The sequence below is a fragment of the Hyperoodon ampullatus genome (genome assembly GCF_949752795.1).
Source record: "Hyperoodon ampullatus genome assembly, chromosome: 12".
NCBI classification, from domain to species: domain Eukaryota; kingdom Metazoa; phylum Chordata; class Mammalia; order Artiodactyla; family Ziphiidae; genus Hyperoodon; species Hyperoodon ampullatus.
The window spans coordinates 12,235,640-12,257,491 of record NC_136925.1 but is presented as its reverse complement, the minus strand read 5'-3'; the positions used below and the strand labels follow the sequence as shown (position 1 = coordinate 12,257,491).

General features: G+C 38.0%; 1 protein-coding gene across 1 annotated transcript in view; it reads left to right on the top strand.

Annotated features, from left to right (window-relative positions):
* ADGRB3 (adhesion G protein-coupled receptor B3) overlaps positions 1-21,852 on the top strand; it is a gene marked incomplete at both ends in the record, with an annotated part of 799,939 nt that overhangs the window by 770,414 nt on the left and 7,673 nt on the right. Inside the window, 2 exons of the mRNA XM_079716603.1 lie at positions 2,226-2,869; positions 13,026-13,061. Coding sequence (XP_079572729.1) covers positions 2,226-2,869; positions 13,026-13,061 — 680 coding nt within the window. The remainder of the gene's footprint in view (positions 1-2,225; positions 2,870-13,025; positions 13,062-21,852) is intronic.

Below are 21,852 nucleotides of genomic sequence, written 5' to 3'. Positions count from 1 at the left end.
TCAAGATCACGTTTGTATGTGTAGGTGGTGTTGATTTGTTTATGTTTTATATTCAAAATTTGGATATCCATTTTAAGTAAGTCAAAGAAACAGTTAAATTTCTCATATAGAGTCGACACTACTTAATAAGAAGAATTATATTTCCCCAAATATTTAAGATATACAAATTTTCAGCAAAGATAGCTGTATCATTGATAAAAATGTGCTATTATAACTACAAATCATATTACATTCATACAAACTAAATGTATTTTATACAAATGCAGATTATGAAATCAATATTCAGTACCAAGGTTTACTTTATAGTTTACAAAATACTCATAAACATATAAAATTATATGTCCTTAATAAAATGTAATAGGTTCCCATAACTAGCCTTTAAATTGTATTGCTATAAATTTTGGATTAATTTTTGCCTACAGTTAAGGATTAAAAATATTCTTCCCTGAATTTGGAGATATTTTAAGGTATTTTATTTGGAATATTACTAAATCTATTAATTTAACATACTTTATCTCTGAATATTTTCAAGTAAATTCTTCCTGGCAACCACAGTTCATTACCTATCTATTATTTTAAGAGGTTTGGAAATAACTTTTTTAAACTGAATTATTCTACTTTTTAAACATTATAGTTAAATATAAAAAGTCACACCAAATTGTGGATTAATAAAAAATACACAATGTAGATGTAACATCTTTTGTTTGTTTGTTTTGTTTTTTGGGTTTTTTCTGCTCTTTTTAAAAAATTTTGATTGGAGTATAGGTGAATAACATCTTGAATATCTAAGAAGAAAGAGACCTAATACAATGATTAAATACAGTATCTCTAAAGATAAAAGATATTACATGAATGATGCATGTCTTGAATTAATTTGAAAGCTTCTCTTCTTTGTAATAGAGAAAGACATTCAGAATCTTCTATTTTGCAAACTCTGCTTTAATGCATAATAATTAGAATGCTATTTGAAAACTGGATAATAATGGGTAAAATTGAATATGTCTGAGACTTTTCATGAGGAGATAATAAACCAAATACTTTATAGCTACCTATGCCTAACAAAACATTCAATGGCAATGGCTCTGCTTGTTGATAGGGCAGCACTGGGAGCCCGTGTTGAACCAGGTTTCACACAGTGCTGTTCTGTGTGCTTTCAGCACCACCATGACCAAGAAAACATCTTCAGAATTTCATTCTCTCAGACCTCAAAACCGACAGCTGTCCACAACTAAGCAGGCTTCAAGTCATTCTGTCTCCATTACACATAAAATATGATTTTCTTCTTTCTAGAGAGGCAAAAGAGAGAAAAAACTAAATTATATTTTAATAAAGAATTCTGAACTCTTCTGTTGATTAGATTTTCCTTGGTGTGGTTTATGTTTTCATTTTGTTCTCTTTCTTACTACAAGTTATCATGCATTTTTAAGTTTTCTAAGTCATTATTTTGTAGGCTTAAAATGGAATGGAGGTTTTAGAGGCTCATACAGTTGTTGTTTTTTTTTGCTATCATACAGGTTTTTTTTAGAGGCTCATGCAGCTTTTTTTCTGCTTAAAGTCAGTTGGCACTTTTAATACCCCCTCAGGGGTATTGGATCTTATGGATTTTTCTTGTTAAAAAATGCCTTACTTTTCTTTCATGGAACTGAAGATGATAAATACTTTTGAACCCTGCATCTACTTGACCATATGGACTTCACAGATAAATGTTCATTAGTTTTCAATGGGCATAATTTTTGAAGGGATTTCTGATGTAGTAGGATGAAATTCTCATTGATTACCTCTCTCAAGAAGTATTGTAATGAGTAGAACTTGTAGAATACTTTAGGGGAAAACCCTTTAGGAAACAGTCAAACTGTTAATATATCCATAATTTTATAAAGCCCTTTGCAGTAGACTGATGGAGAAAATTTCTCTGGTAATCTGCCTTTCCCCTGAAAAGTTAGGCTGAGTTATTTAGGGTTAGGGCACTGAGATTTTTGAAAGTCTGTTAATCAGTTTTCCCATATGTTTTATCTGTGGGCTACCTGAGAACTATCAGAGCATATCAGAATCAACACAGAGTGACTGAGTAATTTGGACCATGTGCAAAAAATAGATATGTAATTTTTAATAATTTTTATTTTATTAAGGAAAATGTTTAGTAAAGTGAGGGACAACAGAATACAATAGTAATCGATAAGTGTGCATTAACTTTATTTTATTTACTTTTATGTTCTAATTCACAGTTCTTCATAAGGATATTGGTCCTTGCCGAGCAGCAACAATAACAGGCACCCTCTCCAGGATTTCTCTAAATGATGATGAAGAAGAAAAGGGAACAAACCCTGAAGGGCTAAGCTATTCAACATTGCCTGGAAACGTCATTTCCAAAGTCATTATTCAGCAACCCACAGGTCTGCACATGCCCATGAGTATGAATGAGCTGGGCAATCAGTGTTTGAAAAAAGAGAACAGTGAGTTGCGGAGAACTGTGTACTTATGTACGGATGATAATTTGAGAGGGGCCGATATGGACATCGTCCATCCTCAAGAAAGAATGATGGAGAGTGACTATATTGTGATGCCCAGAAGTTCTGTTAATACCCAGCCATCAATGAAAGAAGAAAGCAAAATGAATATTGGCATGGAAACCCTGCCCCACGAAAGGCTATTGCACTACAAAGTGAATCCTGAATTCAACATGAATCCTCCTGTCATGGACCAGTTCAATATGAACTTAGAACAACATCTCGCACCCCAGGAACATATGCAGAATTTGCCCTTTGAGCCTCGCACAGCTGTGAAGAACTTCATGGCCTCTGAGTTGGATGAAAATGCGGGATTATCGAGAAGTGAAACTGGATCAACGATATCAATGAGTTCTTTAGAAGTAAGCAATGGAACAAGACTTCCCTTGATATTTTAAAGATAGATAGATGATAAACTGATAGATAGACTGATTGATTAATAGATAAGAGATAGATAGATAGATAGATAGATAGATAGATAGATAGATAGATAGATTCATGGGGCACTGCACTGGGGCAGAAGAGTCACATTAGCTTTTGCAATTATGTATTGTCTAAGAATTTGGGATATGTTATGTTTAAGATTCTGGACATATGCTTTTTCCAGTAGAGCAGCAGAATCCCCTTTCTCGAGGTCATATTTTTTAAAATGAACCCTCTATAATTAAAACGATACCTATCTGTCATAATGGGAACCAAGTAGAGCACTCCTAAACAAGCAGAAGATCCTCCTGATGTTTCTTGTGTACCAGAGTCTTTTGGTGGTTCAAGTAGTTTCTGGATGGCACTACAAACTTTAACCAAGGTCTGGGTTTTCTGTGTGAGGGCAGCAATTAAAATAACAAAATTGGAATGTTTCAATGAGATCTACCATTACACTGATTATAGACTTTATTATTACCTTAGACTGATATCTTTCAGAGGAAATGTTTTTTTTTTTTTTTTTTCTTAGCTCTTACAGAATTATGACCACTAAATGTTTTGGTCTTAAATTGTGAACGCTTGGGAGGGGTGTAAATCAAGCAGATCAAGAGTCAGGACTCTGAGGTCAAACCACAGGGCTTTTGTGAAAAAGCAAGCTCCCCTCAGCTTCTTTTCTACCCACAAAGTGATGTAAAGAGTAGTCAACAAGTATCAATATCACTCATATTGTATTACAATTAATCAAGTAAGATCTAAGTCATGTAAGACAAGTAATGTCTAGTTTCCTTTTGACATACCTCCTGTTAGTGTTTTTGTTTGTTTGTTTGTTTTGTTTTTTTGCGATACACGGGCCTCACTGTTGTGGCCTCTCCTGCTTTGGAGCACAGGCTCCAGACGCGCAGGCTCAGCGGCCATGGCTCACGGTCCTAGCTGCTCCGTGGCATGTGGGATCTTCCCGGACCGGGGCACGAACCTGTGTCCCCTGCATCGACAGGCGGACTCTCAACCACTGCACCACCAGGGAAGCCCCTGTTACTGTTTTCTATATGACTTTCATATCCTCTGTCTTGAAGTTTTGCTGTAAACTCACTGCTGATATATTGCATATGTTCAATATACAATGCAATATATGCATTTTTTAATATGTATTGCCAATTGTCTTAATATAACAGATTATTTCATAAGACAATATAATCGGTTGCCTACTCTTTCCATCAGAAGCTTGCTGATAATGTTCTAATGTTCAAAAGTGCCCAGAGGCAATTGCCCCTTCCTTCTTCCCACAAGACTGTGCCTTCTGCGAGGCCAAGATGAAGAGACACCCTGAAAGGCTGGAGTGACTTGATGTGTGATGTAATTTTGAGGTTTTTCCCAGCTGCATTGAGTAAATTCTACCCTAGATGGGAACCTAGGATAAATCCCTAAATTCTGTCAGTAAATCAGTCCTAAACAGAATAGGGTTTCTGAGGCGAGTCATTCTTTGGAACCAAAGGCATAGGAGCAGTAAGTCCAAGTTCACTCCTGAGTGGCTGGAGCTCCCTGTAGACAAGAGCGTCCAGTCATTCTGAATTAGCAGAATAGCTACTGTTTCCATCTCTAACTTGCATATCCTAGAGACTAGCATGTCTACTAAAATAATGACCACGTAAGCACAAACTACATAACATTTATGCAAAATCACAGAAGGTTTTACAAGAAATTTCAGTGAGTGTGCATATAATAACATAACACTGTAAATAATCTTAAAGACCATATGGAGTCTTCTACATAGAATGGCTCTTTAAAATGTGCTAGAGGGGTTAGAATGGAACTGCATTAAAATATTTTGCTTGTTATAAAAGTGCTTTATGTCTAAAAGGCTTAAAACCTTGCTGGGTTTGATATTGTACAGGTTGTATGTGCTTGAACAATAGACTGAATTTCTGAGTGCTGCTTTGTTTAGTGGTAACTTTTCCAAATCTCCATATCCTTATTATTAAGAATAAGCATCGTATATAAGTGTGATTCAGCCAAAAGATCTGCATTTAAATGACTTAGAAATCATGAGGCTTACATCTTGAAAAGGAAGAAAATTCAGGATTCAGAATGAAATTTCAGTTCCTCATTTTCATTCTTTCAAAGAGTTTAATAGTTAGTAATTGCTTAGGTGACCATTTTAGGAGACAGCTGAATATATAGATGTGGGAATGAATAATAAAAATTGGCATTTATATAGCATCTTTCATTAGCAGATCCTCACATCACCTTAAAAAGTGAATTAATTAATCTTCGTGACACTTCTGGACGATGGATAAGTTGTTCTAATCCTTGAAGTAAAGTAATTTGTTCAAGGTCACAGAGTAAGTGCATAGCAAATCTAGGACCGGAATCTTTCTGTCCTGATCAATTTTACGCTGTCTCAAAGAAACAGTCATGTGCCTGAACATTAGCATGAGAGTAACTTTATAAAGTTCATTTAACCCTGGACAGACACTTGGTCTTATGGAATAAAGACGTGAAATGGATGAAGTGTAGATGTATACAGCTAGCAGATTTTGGAGACAAGACTGTGGCCATGAAGTGTGGTGGCCAGATTTTGGAGATAAGACTGTGGCCAGATAAAGTCTGGTGTGACTTCCTTTGTGGGCGGAGTGAGCCACACTCTGTCTGCAGTCAACCAGCAGGCAAGCTGATATTCTGACAATAGAGGAAAAGCAGAAAGATGACTAGAGTATCTACATAGATTGTGGTGAGCCACAGTAGTCAGGAAGTGTCTTGAGACCTAGAAGACAATACGAAGATGAAAGTGAGTGACTATGTGGCAGCCATGGGGCCATAGAACAATTTGAGTCTTCTCTGAGTGAGAAGGGAGGTTCCAGCCACAGGGGCATCCTGCCTGGGAAACTGGGACGGCAGAGTACAGCCAGATGCCTCAGGGACTTTTCAGGGAAGTAATAAAAAGATGTTCCTAGTAATTCAGGAAGTTGCCTCCAGAGGAGTCGGTGTTCATGATTTGACAAGGAGGGAAGTGGTGGGAGAAGAGAAAGAAGAGGGTAAAACCTGTCAGTTGCAGTCCAGAATTCAGTATTGGTGAGGAAGAGTGCAGGCGAGGAAAAACAAGAGTCAAAGGAGAGAGAAACAAAGCCAAACAGTGGGTGGAAGTATTTATTCAAATAAGCAGGAGGCAACAAAGCAAGAGGGAGGCTCCCCAACCCTGAAGGCAGTGCCAGCAGAAAAGGCTCCAACCTCCAGGAGAGCTTGTTCAGCTAACCCCCAATTATTCAGCGTAGAAAGTTTAATAAATGCATCAAGTTTTTTTGGCATAAAAGCATTTCCAGCTTCTCTCCCATCTTAATATTATCTTGTGTCTTTCTTTCACGTAATATGTTATCTGCCATTTTCCAAACTATATTCATTCCCAGAATGGACTTGTTAAGCGATTCTGAAAACTTTAGATTTCCACAATTAGGGATTCATTGCAACATGCACATGGTAGAATGCCTCACAATGGCTTCAGTCCTATATGTCCTCTAATTGGTTAACATTGTCATTAGCATTTAAGTCATTCACCTTCAATTAATGAGCAAAATGTGTTGAGTGCATGGTATGTATATAAAGCAAAAACTCCGAGGTACTGTGAAACAAGTGGGGAAAAAAGAAGTATCGGCATTCTCAAGCCATTGAGGACTATGAGATATATCAATAGTTTAAACCTTGGGCTGTGGTTCTATTTATTTTTTGAAAAATTATAGATATATCAGTGTAAGAAGATAGGTCAATATTTGTCTTGACTTATTGGAACATTCGATGGTTTGTAGCTGGTAGATCTAAATAGGACACATTTCCTTACTCAAAGCCTTCCCAACTTGTGTGCAGGTCCAGGGTCCACCTTCACCCTTTTTCCCCTTTGTCTCTCGGGGTTGATACAGGTCCCTAGCTGGGTGAGAAGACTGGCCACCAGGAAACACTGTGAGAGATTGGAGGCTGAGGAAAAGAAGGAATCCAGGGTGTTTTCCCCCCTCTTTCTGCTTTGGGCAGTGCCTCATGTCTCCTTAGCTCTTCTGTAGGGCCTCCAGCTTCTGCCAGGTGCCTCAGCCCCCAGGCTTAGGTCGCTGTGTCATCTCCCCATGTCCGTCCAGCCTGGTGGGCGTGGGTGGACAGTAGCCCCTTCTCCTGCAAATCCCTGGGTTCCCTCATGGTCCCTTTTGTGATTTCTCAGTTCCTCCATCACTGGGATTCCCGTGAAACAGAGTTAGTAAACAGAGTTAGATAGTAAGTTGCACAATTTCTTTTTTAAACAAAGTTCTGCTACTCCAGGTTTCTGAACATTCAGATATAACTTAACAATGTATCTCAAAACATTCTCAGATAAATCTCTCTCAATGTATAAATGGGTGAAAAGGGACACCATTCTAGGCTAACTTTTTATACAGCAGTTTTCCTCTGGATGTGAATTATAGATCTCTCAGCATAATGGTTTTGAAAGGTAAAGCATTTTAGCTATAGTGGCACATCGCAGGTGCTTCCCTTATGGCTGCTGTGACCATCAAATTGGATAATGTTTGTGAAAAACCCTTTGAACATTGTAAGGGGCACTTCAGATGTAAGGTCGTGTGATTATTATTTCATTACCATTATATCTTGAATATTGGTAAAGAAACTTGATTGCTGTACTAGGTCAGTATTCAGGAAATTAGACAAAATGTTATGGCCATACTTCTGTCCCTAACAGAAACCATTGTAGCACTGACCATTGGGCAGAGCATCTTTTTCTTTTTGAAATTTTTTTTTCCTCATGTAGCTGTGGTGAAAGAAAGACTTGCCCTTCTTCAGTGTTTTGTTTTTGCTCCTGGATTAGGAATTTTTGTCTTTTATGCAGGCGTACAAGCAAAATTAGCTCAAGTAACTCATTTTTCAAAATTAATGATTCTCAAGTTTCATTTACACAGATATTTTGAATGGATTTGACATCAAAGCTTTCTCCTTGAGTAGGTTCATTGCTCAGTCTGTAATGGAAACTTTTAATGGCAGACACATTGGCATTTATTAGTCCATGGAATTTATTCTTCACTGTGAATCTTCTAGTATCTTGTCCAACTTAATTTGCAAAGGCACAAACAATGAAGTATTCCCTTTGAGAAATTATTCATCATTCTACAAGGCTTCGCTATGGACAGATGCCATTGTACACATCCTTGCTAAGTATTCCTCTGAGAAGCTTCATACTGGTGTGCAATTTCTTACTCTGAAATCATCCTAAAGAATTTTCCCCTCTGTTAGTGGAAGGCCTGCATTCTTCTAAATGGTCTCAATCCTCTTGGCTGTTAATAGATCTATTCAAAATGGTTTTCTTTGTGTATATAGCCCACATGCTTATCCAAATTCTCCTGGAGTATTCCTGAGAAAGAGAACAAAACACAACCAAAATACAAGTCATTCTTTTGGATTTGTTTGGCTTTCATAGTGTAGCTCCTTCAGTCTTTCATCAATAATTTTGTGAATGTCTACTATTGTGCCAGGCCCTGTGATAGATGCCAGGGATATTAAAGTGGCCAAGACAGATGTGGAACCTGCCCTGGTGGTGAATAAACACTATGGAAGAGACAGATGATGAACTGTTAACAAATGAATGATCTAAAAGAGTGTGCTGTGCTGGGAAATAACCATGGAGTGTGAGAGACAGTCTTCTTTAGATGAGGTGATCTGGGAGGCCTTCTGAAGCTCCACAGGATGAACAAGGAAGTTAAGGGGGAACATGGCTTGTGAGGTGTTGATGGATCAGGGTGTTTCAGACAAAAGAAATTGCAGGTGAAGAGGTCCTGGGCCAGGAAAGAGCTTGGAATGTTCTCATAGGATTAGAAGACACATGTAGCAAGGGGCAAGCTTCTTAAGACCGAGTTGGAATAGGAAGAAGAGACCAGATTTTGCAGAACCTTGTAAAATGAAAGAAAAAATTGAGGACAGTTAAGCAACTGTCATGATCATTTCTCCATCCAACCATCCATGACTTTTATGGTTTGGAATGGAAAGGATTAGGATCCAGTGGTAGTGGGAGAGGAAGTAGAAGTGGAGCAGAAAGCTGGAGGACCGTTAGGAGACCACTGAGGTCAACCACACAAAAGATAAGAATGCCTTTGACTGTGGAGGGCAAATTAAGATGTGTTTTGGATATAGAACAGATGGCACTGCTGGTGGATTTGGTGTGCAGGATGAGAGGCAGGGAGGGCTGAAGGGTGACTCCTAAATGCCTGACTTCACCAACTAGATATGCAACATTTCCTGTGACGGGAAAGAAAAGGGTGTTTGCAACTTAAAAGATGGTATTGAAAACCCTGGGAATGAATGATTTCATCCAAGAAAGAATATAAGAAAAAAGAAAACTATGGAACTCAACATTTAGAAGGCAGGGAGATGAGAAAGGGCCAACAAAGGAGACTTGGCAGAACTACAGAAAATAAGGAGGAAAAGAAAACAAAAGGAAAAGCTGAAAGAGATGAGGAAGGGATTAACCTTCAAAAGTTTCTGAGAGTCCATTAAGATGAGGAGAGAAAATTGACGTCGGAAACCGTCCAGATGGAGCTCATCTGAGACTTTGAAAACAAGAATTTTAATGGAATGTTGAGGACAGAACAGAAGTTGGGGTGAGTTCTAAGTGGGAAATTAAGAAAAGGAAAGAGCATAAAAGAAATGTCACCTACTATGACAAAAAGGATGATTTGTATCAAGTTATTTGGGAACTGGGGGATGTACAGAGAAAGGGACTTATATCTTCCTAAAATATGTCAACACCATCCTGGCTTATTTTAAATTTGTATGTAACATTTCTTTAATTATCAACTTATCATAAAAGTTGTAATGGCTTGATCACTTTTCTTCATTGATTCTCATCTTTTAAACATATAACCATTCTTTCTAACCACTTTCCTACCTTACAATAACATTCCAGAGAGCTCAGAGGGACATTTGAATGAGCACGTAAGTCAGTCACAGTTTCCACAGACTTCAGTGCTTTGAAAGACTCTCCAGCACTTTGCAAAACAGACTGAGAGATAATGAGTGTTATAATGAGGGACTGATAAACAGAAGTTCACATTCTGGTCCTTCCATTCCATCACAGATTTCCCAATGCAGATACTGCTTTAAGATAAAATAGACTTTGCGATGGGAGACCTATCATGAAAGTGAAGCCTGCCACTGTGTTGCATCATGGCTCATAAACTATCTCATGTTAGAATGATTTTAAGTTATTTTATTTGACACAAATTATTGTAAATTGCCATCAGATTTTTCTCTCAAATAAGTGCCATATCGATGCTTTTTTCCTCCTTTAAAATATAATTGACAAGTAAAAGTTCATCTGCCTGATGTTGCTTTATGCTCGCAGAGCATCTCTGTTCCTCTGCTGTCAGCCTGGGATTGACTGTATCCTGTAATGTTATTCTTGCTGAGTTCTAGGGACAATCAGCAAACTATCTTGGCTATGAACCATCACCCCTTATACCACTGAGCAATTGCTGAGAAACAGAGGAGAACACACAACGTTTGCAGGCAGAAGACCTGAGTGGGAATCCCAGCCCTTGTGATAACTACCCAGGTGAAGTAGGCAAGTTATTTGAACTCCTCTGGTTCTCAGTTTTCCTCATTCATAAACAGGGATAATGCATAGTACTTTCCTAACCATCCCACAGGGCAGTTAGCATGTTCAAACGTGAAAGCACTTTATAAAAGGTCTGAACACTTGGTCAGGGTTGTGGGGATATGAATAATGTGCACATTTTATCTCCCTTGGACTCTCAAAGTCCACCACATTTTTTTCCGCTCTCTAATTTTTAAGTCTTTGCTGCTGTATTTTCCAGCCCACCTCCTCACCTTACCCCCAACTATCTTTCGGCTGTTTCGATTGAAATCTGCTTCACGTGTTCATTTCCTAGTCTAATCCCTCAAGGTTGCTAGCTCCGCTATATACCCTTAGGTTAGAATGTGATTATCATAAAGTGAATAGACGAGAGAGAAACTTATTTATGGGGGAACATCCGTTGTCTTTTCCATGTTTCACATCCGCATAGGTGGCATCTGCTGTCATAGGGAGAATCTATCTCTGCCGTTCATCTGTTTTTTGTTCTTGTTCCTGATATCGGGAGCCTTCAGCAATATGCATCCATCCACATTTCCAGTTCTTAGGCAACACAGCTTTGCGTTCAACGAAGAAGGTAGTATATGGTTGTTAGGACCTTTGCAACGGAGAAGCCCTCAACACGTGCAGTGGATGGACCTCTTTGCTGACTAACTGAACCTTTTGCATTAAGTTTCACTATTTAATTTTCAAATGGAATGCAAACTGTGTGGCTCATGTTCTGTTAATAATTGCTTAACACTGTTTCCATGCTTGAATGTTGCTGTATTAGGAAAGAATTTTGTTTAACGTATACTTACAGGGGTGTCCTCCTGAGTCACAGTGCCAAGAAGGCAAAGCGTCTGAGAGCAGAAGGGAAACCCTGACATTTGGTCTAACATCTCACAGCAAAGCGGGTTGCAGTGCGCTGGAGCCTGGCTGTTACACAGCACAGTCAGACAACAGCAGTGGCAGGGAGATGGCAAAGGAGGGCTGGGTTAAACGGCTTCCCACACACGTCTCTTCTTGCAGGATGTCACCAGGGCTGGCCTAGGGTATGCTGGTCACAGGGAGTAAAGTGAGCTCAGGCTGACTTTCCATTGAATAAAGCAGCCCCCTTTTCAGAGCTCTCCACAACGGCACTGAAAGACGCGGTTCTGAGTCTTTAAGCAGCCCCACCAAAATCAAGTGATTTCAGAACTTCTAAACGTTTTATTAAACAAAATCTCTCTTTGGGTATGTTGCGTTCTGTTTACTGCAACATGCTCTGGGGGTTTGGTTACCTAGGAAGATTCCAGGTCTATAGTGATGATTTTAACTCTCACTGGAGAAATTTAGTCATATTTTCCAGTAAACTGCATTAGTTCCTTTCTTTCTCTCCTGATACTCAACAGTTACAAGAATCTCTCACCTATCTTGGATATGATTCCCTTGTAGGTCGTTGAAATTTATGCTATAGCTATTGGGATGGGAGAAGAGGAAAAAATAAAACAGAAGACGTTTGTCCAAAGGTTTATATATTTTCCCAACTTCCTGGATATTACATGTTGTTGAATATTTATTAATTCCCCCTGTATTTCATTCCCACTTCTTCAAAAAAAAAAGAAAAAGAAAAAGAAAAAAAGCCTGTATGGAAACTTTTGATATGCAACAATTTGGTGAACTCTTTCTGTATTTATCAGCTATCTCCTTCTACAGCTAATCATTCTAAGAATCCAGTGACCGCTTAGAGCAGATGTTTAGAACACCTTCCCTGCACTATATTATATAATCACATTAATTCCATTTTAATCATGTTTCCTGATTTTATCAAGGCATATTTATCTGTAACTAGATTCAGGAACTGTTTAACAGAGTCAGAGGCATTGTGAGGTATTTACATCAACATCCATGTCCTGCTGAGGTGTAGACTGTTTGTTATTCATTTTACTAAACTAGAACAAATACTTCAGATCCTAATGCCTAGCACTGAGAGGGACTTTCCTGTCATGGAGGACTACCAAATACCAAGAAATTTATGGGTGAGACCTATATAGAACTTTGGAATATAGACAGAGGGTTGGATAGAATTTGGTAGAAATGAAGATTGCAGGAGGATGGTGCAAGGTCTTGAGACAGCTAGATGATTTTCCCACACAGCTTTGAACCCTTTATGTCTATAAAGTAGTTTTACTGTAGTAGTCCTAAAGTCTCCTTCAAGATTGAATGTTTTGTGTGAATTTTCACTTAAATTTTTTCCCTATTGAAAAAATTAGAGTTAAGAGGCCAAGAGAAATATATTGTATATTTATATTCTTCAATTTTAAAGGAAGTCCAAAGTGAAAATGGAATAATGTGAGTGGAATAGTTTGAAATCATAAAAATGTTCACAGATTCTTATGTGCAGGAAATACTTATAACACAATGAAGCAGGATTATCTTATTGAAAGCAGTAAATTTTGTTTTATTTGAATGACTGAACATAACTTTATTGGTTTTTCTTCTTCTTAAAAAATATCTAACAGAGAAGAAAATCACGATATTCAGACCTTGACTTTGAGGTAAGTGTCTAAGGATTATTTTTTTTAATTTTAATTACTTGAATTCAAAGTTGGTGTATAATTACTTAAACATATTACCCTGTGCATCTGTGTAGGAGTTCTACTTTTTTTAAAATTAAATGTGAAATCAAACATTTTTAATTAAAATCCCTACTGTATAACTAGTTGTAGAAAAAACAATTAAGTTCTAACTGCTTTAAGTGTATGCTAAGACTGAGATTCTCCAGACAAGTAAAGAATCCATTTCATAAACACTAAGATAAGCAGACAATTTATGTTGAGAGTTGAACTTGGTCAATTTTTTTACCTCCCTCAGTTTGTTGGGAGGTAGGAATTTCGGTTTCTTGATTTTTCATATTTAAAACAATTGTGTTTGTTTTACTTCAGTGAGGACGTGAAGAGAGCCGTGTGAGGGGCATTGGCTGGGTAGTTAAGCTTCCTCAGGACTGACTTGCTTTGAGTCAGTGGTACCATAGGCTCCCTGTGGTACCTTCCAGACTCATTTTTCCAATAGCAAGTGTTGGTTCAACGTGCTCCTGTGTTTGGTAAATGCTTTTTCACAGATATAAACAAGACGAAGATGTTCATTTTCCAATTCACATTGAATTTATATTGCTGCTGTAATACTGATGCTAGAAATTACTGAAATCATACCGTTTGAGTGGCTTGTGCTATGTACAAAATTAATGATGTTGGAGCATCACATAAAATGCACTTATGCATCTTGATAATTGGATATGATTCATAGCCTGCTGACATAATTGGATATAGTACATTATCAATTTCTCCAGCATATTTGTACTGTTGTGATACTTACATAGAACTCAACACTCTTAGCTGATATTCCTAAAATTACAGAAGCCTCCCAGAACATGGAAACTCATAATTCCATCATTTCATTTATGTAGATGCGTGTTGTAGCTCAGTAATGCACATCAGGTATCAAAAGGGAGACAATTGTTTTTATTTACTGCAATGGTGAGTAAGTCCTGATTTTACCTTTAATAGAGTCTAAGGAGAATTGGTCTTTTTTAGGCATATTTCAGGAGTATTTGTACAAGATACAAAGTAATGATAATGAATCTGACCTCAGTGATTATGTGGCACATTTTAGTACTGATGTGGCTCAATTGTAGTAACCTGGTACAGAACCAATATTTCATTATATTCTAAATTGTTTAGGTAAAAGTATCAAGATTATAAATTCAAAGAGAAATAAGCAAAAGTCTTCATTTTAGATCCTTTAGTGCCTTTTAAGGGACAGATATTTCAGGGTTTTTTCTATTAATTCTTCAGGTAGCCAAAAAAGAGGATCATCCGGTGTGAGTGTGTGTGTGTGTGTGTGTGTGTATTCCTGAAAACAATCAGTTGTTGTGTTAGTACAAAGAGAAGGAGGTGGGAATTAACCCACTAGGCATCAGTGATAAAATATAGTAAAAATCTAGATCTAAAATTAAGCCTCAGTGCAACCAACTAAAGTTATGTAATTGCCAGCACTGAAAAGAAATCTAATCATACAGTGTCCTTTGGAGCATTAGAAAAAATGTTATTTTTCTTTTGTATTTGTATTTGTATTTTTCTCTATGGCAACTGGTAGCAGACTCCCTTAGCAGATCCTTCTTCCTGTGCTTAGGATTCCAACATACAGCCAGAATATTATCGAAACATCTGCTGGTAACGAAAGGAAGTGGCAACACTGCAACCCTGGATATTTTCTTGTGCTCTTTAATTGCTTTAGTTATTGCGTGATTTCTATAGGTGTCAAATCTTGCCAGAAAAAGTCTTTGAGGTATTACTTCTTTTTTAAGCAACCGTTCAATAGTTCTCCCCTTCATCTATGTGCAACTATGGTTATGTAGCAGATGTCTAATAGATTGTGTTCAGAAAAATTAGGGCACATTGAAACATTTAACACAATCTATCTGTTCTTTATGGATGGTCCTTGAAGAGGAGTTCAAGTTGTCCCCTCCCCATTTTAATTCAGGCTGGATAAATTAAGTATGTTTATGTCAATCTTTCTGATAACCCTCACCCAACCCCAGGAAGCTTTACCACACAATGGCCAACTCAGGCATTTTGTCACTGACAGACAAACTTTGCCTCCTGGGCTCCTGAAAGCATCTTCCCTTCACACACTCCCCAGAAAGTACACATGATAACAATATTCTCTTAACTCACATATCCATAAAACCTTGTGGGTAAGTGTCATACATGGGAAGAGCCCTTTCATGGAGCTGATCTCCAAGACGATATTGAGCAAAGAAAGCAAAAGGTTGACTGTCTCATAAAATGGTGGAACATGGATTCTTACTTTCTGGAAACTACACAGAAAATAACTGTAGTGATGACTCTATGTTCTGTGACCAAATCTTTTACTGGATTTGTATTCCCAACTCCAAATGGAGACTTGGTATATCACAAGCATCCAATAAGGCTTTGTTGAGTGAGTGATGAAAACTTGAATTTTTAATCTGGTTTGCTTTAATAAAAAATGATCAAGCACTATATCTGAGTTGAGGCAGAGAGCAGTGTAGAAAATGGACCACTATGGAGGTAACACCTCAAAGATATCCACATGGGACTTCAAAGCTACCCACATCAAATATAACTCAAGGAGCTAGAAATGGCAGGTAGAAATTCCCAGAGGAGGAAAAGGCATAGAGATTGGCTGAGTGTGGCATGTGCAAGAAACAAGAAGCAAGTCAAAATTCACCATAACATGGGGTCTGTGGAAGAAAAGCACAGACAGAGAGGGTAATTTAGAAACCATATAGTGAAGGGCTTGCAACCATGGAAACAATTACCTGATTTGTTACTAAAAGCTGCTTAGTCTTTTCTGTTGTATTTTGTTTTGTTTATTTTTAGTGAGGAATATTTTTAGGACAAATCTGGGCTATGGAAAGCTGAATATGGAGGTAATAAGAAGGAGATAGTATTGTATGGTGAACGAGGAAGTTGAAATAATTTAGGAAGTGACTAGTCAAAGAAAGAAGAAATGAAAGTCCACTTCCTAGAGGTGGTAGGAAAGGAAAAGGACATAGGGACACTGCAGAGTCAAGATCAGATCCTTAACTGAGCATAGGGTCAAAGGGCAGGGGAGCAGAAGAAAGATAGCTCTATGGGTCTGAGTCTGGGTTTCTGCTACTAGTACCACAAACAGATCCAGGGAAGCCAAGGTGACATCTAGCTAGGATGAGTTGCATTTTAATACTTTAAGGATTAAGGTGACTAATATGATGTTAAAACAAAAATATATGGCAGGTGATTTAAATTGTCTGTCTTGGATTGAGGACGAAGCTCAAGGAATTCTTAGGAATGCTATTATAAACCTCCATTCTGAAACCGTAATAGACATTGTTATTCTTCCCATGTTAAAAATACCATGGAGAGAGGTATCTATTTGGTATCTTCTCTTGCAAAACCATGGGGATAAACCTTGTCACATTCTTCCATGGGAACCATGCAGCCTTTTAAACATGCCTTAGAATGTTCCTTTGATGTTTCTAGTGAGTCTTCCACTCCCAGTAAACCCATGCTTCTCATTCTGGGCAATGGTGGTGGGCAGCAGGCACAAGGCAGCACCGATCCAGGGTGATCACGAGCTATCTTTGTGGGGACTTAATTTTATTGGAAGATTTGGGAGAATATAGTCAAGTAAGATAAAATGTTATTTTATACTCTTTTTATATCACTGTGAACACAGCTAAGCTATGACATAGAAGATAAAATTTAAATTAATTTCTAAATATCAATAGAAAGCATATGATTTCTTAGAAATGTCCTTTTCATAAAAGGTCCCTTCCTGCTTTGTCCCCGACCCCCAGCAGTGGGTACATTTTGTTAGGCAATCTGCACATTTTGGGAGGAAAAATTTGAGCACTGCAAACTTGGCTATATCCATCTCTTGTAGCTTCCTAAATTTAAACTATTGCAAAAGTATTTATTTGTAGCCAAGTGTACTCTTGAGTGACAGTGACTATATATATATGCACACACACACCTTATTCAGTCTTTTCAGACCTTTTGTCTGGTTTCCTTTAAGCTCTGAGTACATATTTATTCAAATAGAAACATGTTTGAAATGTAAATAGACACTGTAATGTCAGACATTTCAAATGGCTACAGGTTCTGTCTTATAGATACATTGGGACTCTGGCCAAAGAAAAGTACATAAATCATCCCCTTCCCACAATGTGGCTTTGATTTGATAGTCAACCTTAAATCCTGCAGTGTCTCTGGCTTCCTTGACATGGGTTTTCACATCACTGCAGACTAGTATTCAACAGCCCACTCTGGATTGAAGCCTGTAAAGCAGTGAGACGAGTAGAGATAAACCTAGTTTTATATGAGTAAATATGGACATTGGCAGTATAGCTATATGAATGCCTAACACTGAAAAGGTAATTCGGGCCAAGTGGTTTCTAATTCCTAACAGCACATGATTTCCCAGTCCCATAATCTAAAGTTTATAGTCGGGAGATTCTCCAATTTTTTCTAGCAATTTCTTTCCATTTCTAAAACTTTATATATAGTAAAGCCTATCTTATCTGTAATTCAGACTTAAAGAGATTCCAACTCTATGATTCAAGACTCTGAATTTGGAAGAAAAAACCTTCCGTTTGTTTCAACCCACCTGCAGGCCCTTTATAAGACACTTGTACAGGAAATAAGGGATCACAAGAGGACCAGAACAGGGAGGGAGGCTTTTTGTCTGGGGCCAATAAAATGAGTCTTCCCTCCAGTGGGGAGGCCTCTTGAATAGAACGAGAGGGGGCAAGATTGATGATGACCTTCCAAGGCCTATGTATCTATGTATCTATGACATCTCATTCATTTAATTTATTCCATACACATCTGTCGAACACCTGCAGAATGCCAAGCACTGTGCTAGGTGTCAGGGATGCAAAGTCACTGCCCACGAGGTGTTCAGAGACAAAATAAGGAGACCAGCCTTCAAACCAGAATTGCAGTACTATGGGACTGTTGCAGGGTGATCAATATCCACAGAGCTTATGGGCTCTCTACAGAGGGCCCCTCACCCACCCTGGACTGTTTCATCTCCTTTTCCATCAGAAAAAATGAGATGGCATAATCACAGACTTGAATGGTCTGATAAGGGATGCTCCCTGGATCTGCGGGGTCCATCTAAGACAGCAAGCATCATGCAGAGAGAACTCACTTGGATTCAGAATGGATTCCAACCTCCCACTACCTGTGTGAGCTGGGAGCTTTACTGGCCTCTCAAGCTAAGTCTCCTAATCAGTCAAGTGAGATAGGACCCACCACCTCCCAAGGTTATTGTGAGGATTGGGGAAGATAATAATGGCTACTCTGGTTCTTACCTGTGTGCTCCAGTGATGTGATTTATAGCCCTTTTTAAGTCTTCAAAACAATCTTACAAGGTTATTCTTACTACTGAAACTGTGGCTAAAGGGAGGTTGGGTTTTGGGCCTCTTACCACCCAACTTGAAAGCCATGGAAGTAGGATCATAATCCAAATTTGTCCAGACCTAGAGCTGTTAGATTTGATACGTCCCAAGTATTTAATCAAGGAGATTGTCTGGGATGTAATAGGAGCTCAAGACATGAAGTTTATTCACATCTTAATTTTTCTCAAATATCTGAAATTTCATGAAAGTGTTTTACAGTGTATCACTTTTTCTCTAATTTCAACAATTAAAAGGGTGCCAAGGCTGCCTCCCTTGAATTACAAAGATAAAATAAAAGAGAAGAGTCCTATGAAAAAAGCTATTCAGGAGACACTACTTTTAGGCACTTAGGTGGCTGGTCTTCTTGGGATGGCTCTTCAATACAGTTTTGAAAAAGGCTGAATGATAATAATCTGAGTGCAAGGGAGCATCACCAAGCATTTATCTTTATTGCAAAAGATGCCTGTAATATTTGAAAGGCGTTATAACTGAAGGAACCCGAATTTTATATGTATTGCCAATTAGAATATATTTGATTGCTTAAATAGAAAGTCCACATGAGTTACAGTTTTGTCACAGAAGTCAATTTCTTTGAGACACAGGATGTTTAGGTCACAAAAGAAAGAAAAATGTAAACAGATAAACACTAAGGTCTGTAAAAATCCAAAAAGAGCCATCAAAATGAACCAGTAAGATTTATAAGCATGAAAACTTCTAATTAGGTGAGCAAGATCATCAAAGGCATGACTGCTTCAAATAAATAATTATTTAGGCAAGTGAATAAATCAAGGGAAACCCTTATTACTTGTGACAACTAAAACTGCAGCTTAAGTTTTTATCCCAGAATATTACTGGGATAGAAACCATCCAATATTCACTGTGATGCTGGCTTTCTTGTCAATGGAACCTTCCCCACTAAGAAAAGCAGAAAGATGTACTTGAGTTTATGAACAAGAAGGAATCATTCATGGAAGGTCAAACTGGGCCCATGACAGATATGTGAGCTGTCCCTTGGCAACCCTAATGTGACACTCCTCTCAGAACCAGCAGGCCATCATTGCTATGGTGATTTCTGGCTGTGCTAAGATGGCAGTTTCAAATTAGAATGGTTATCTGGCATGAGGATGTTTCTAGATAGGAAGGGCCCTGAATTTTAGCATCTAAATTTTTCATTTGTCTTTATATTCATTTCAGGGTCCTTGAGCTTCATTGTTCAGAGTAGCTTTCATGAACTTATGGAGAACATTGCAAACTGCTTTTCGGTTGTATCATAGTGGTATCCACCATATACATTTCTGAGAATGTCTTAACAATCCAACTCCTCAAAATAAAATCCACTCGGTTCAGAATCAAGCACTGCCCATTCAATCAGGACATGATTTAAAAACTCCTATCAGTTAATGTATCCTCATTTCCATGGGATATATTTGACACTTTGTTTGCTTCATTAAACATGCTTTACCCATCAGAGATATTTGGTTACAAGAGACAGAGAGTGATTTTGACTGACAGACAAAAGAGAACTTTGTTGGAAGGATATGGAAAAACTCACCTCTTGAAAGGGGATGGTAAAGACCTTGATGGACAGTTCCCCAGTGCAAAGTCGGGACCCTATGATGAAATAAAAGATAAGTGGAAGACGACACAGCAAACCCACCACAGGGCCACCTTAGAGCAGGCGTGCTGTGCCAGTAGTATCAACCATCTTAGAAGAAAATAAGTCCATCTCTTTGGAAAGGAATGATTGTCTTGAGGAAAGGGGATGTGGGCATAAGATTAAAAGTTGTACTAGGAATTCTCGGCATTTTATAAAATGGAAGAAAGAGAACAAACACGATGCAGGAATAACTGATTTGAGAATTTGCAACTTAAAAATGAATATGTAAAGATTGGGAAACTGACCTCACGTGGATTTCTCGTAGCAAATTTCCCTGTCACTTACTGCTATAACAGCACCACTTGTTTTCCTTACCACAGTCTAATTTAACTTTCATTTGAGTTATTATGTGATTAATACCTAGGTCCTCCATTACACCTCAAACTATAAAAGGGCAGGGACTCTACCAGATTTTGCACACCATTGTTACTCCCCCGTTTAGCTCGATATGTGATGTCATGAATATGTATTAACTGACAGAATGAAATATCGTTAGAGAAATGTCAGTACTATGACATCACTCCTACTGCACCCTAGCACAAAGTAACTGTGTGGTTAGACTCGTTATCATGAAAAAACACTATTTGTAAGTTAGAGCCAGAGTCAATATTCTGATGACTATAGTTTTGTTTTGTTTTGTTTTGTTTTTAAAAGCATTCCTCCCCCCTCCCCTCCCCAAGTTCCCTGAAAGTCATCAGACCCGCCCATCCCCACCCCACCGTCAGAGTCTGGCTCCTGCAAAAAAAAAAAGCATTCCTTGTAACACAAATCCGTATTTTAGTCCGTGTCTTAGGACCTGGTGCTGGTGGAAATATTTGCCTCCCTAAGGACAGAATGTACTGCATTGTTTGCCAGCTACTTGGTCCTCAATATCCCTCCATAGCGTTGTTTATGCAAATCCCCCTCCCATCAGTCCGCATCAGCTATCACTAGTCAAGTTACGTTTGCCTGGTGTTTCTCTGTAAACCCTGCAAATCTGTTTCTTGTAATCTTCCCAAAACTGCAGGGAAGTTAATCACTCTGTAGCCGGGTGCTGTGTTTCATGCTCCTGTAACCACTGATGGTGCCATGTTCCCATCCTCCCCACCTGATTCATCAACAGCGAACTCCTAGAGCTCAGAAGAGCCAAGGTGGAAATAATCCAGTAGAGCAAGACTTAAAATGACAGAATTCTCTCTTATGAAAGTAGGCTAGTGAAAATGGAAGAATTAGCTAAACAAAGTATTGCCTAAACACAGATTCATTAAATATAGGAAATTAAAGTTGGCATAAGAGAGAAGAAGCCTTTTTAAGATATGTTAAAAATGCCATTTGCATTTTTCTTTTGCCGTTTTTGTTCTCAAGGAGAAAAAGTGTTCTACACAAATGTCTTTTGAGAAGAAAATTGGGCATTATAGATCTTCCTCCAAAGATATATTTCTTTTTTCAAAACAAATCCTTACTTTTGAAAATATTTGATAATTAAAACAATAGACCAAATGTTCAAATCCTAGCTTAGGCATGAATATAGTATACCCATGCAATCCACAAGAGCAAATGGTGAGTTATGAATCACATGCTTAAAAAAACTATGAAATCTTACACAAACATGAAGGCATAATCTTGGAGAACCACCAAAACTTTGAAATTTTTAACCTTTGGAAATCACAATAGAGGAAGGTATTTTCTCCTTTACACTTGTAAATATAGGGGATTTATTATCTAA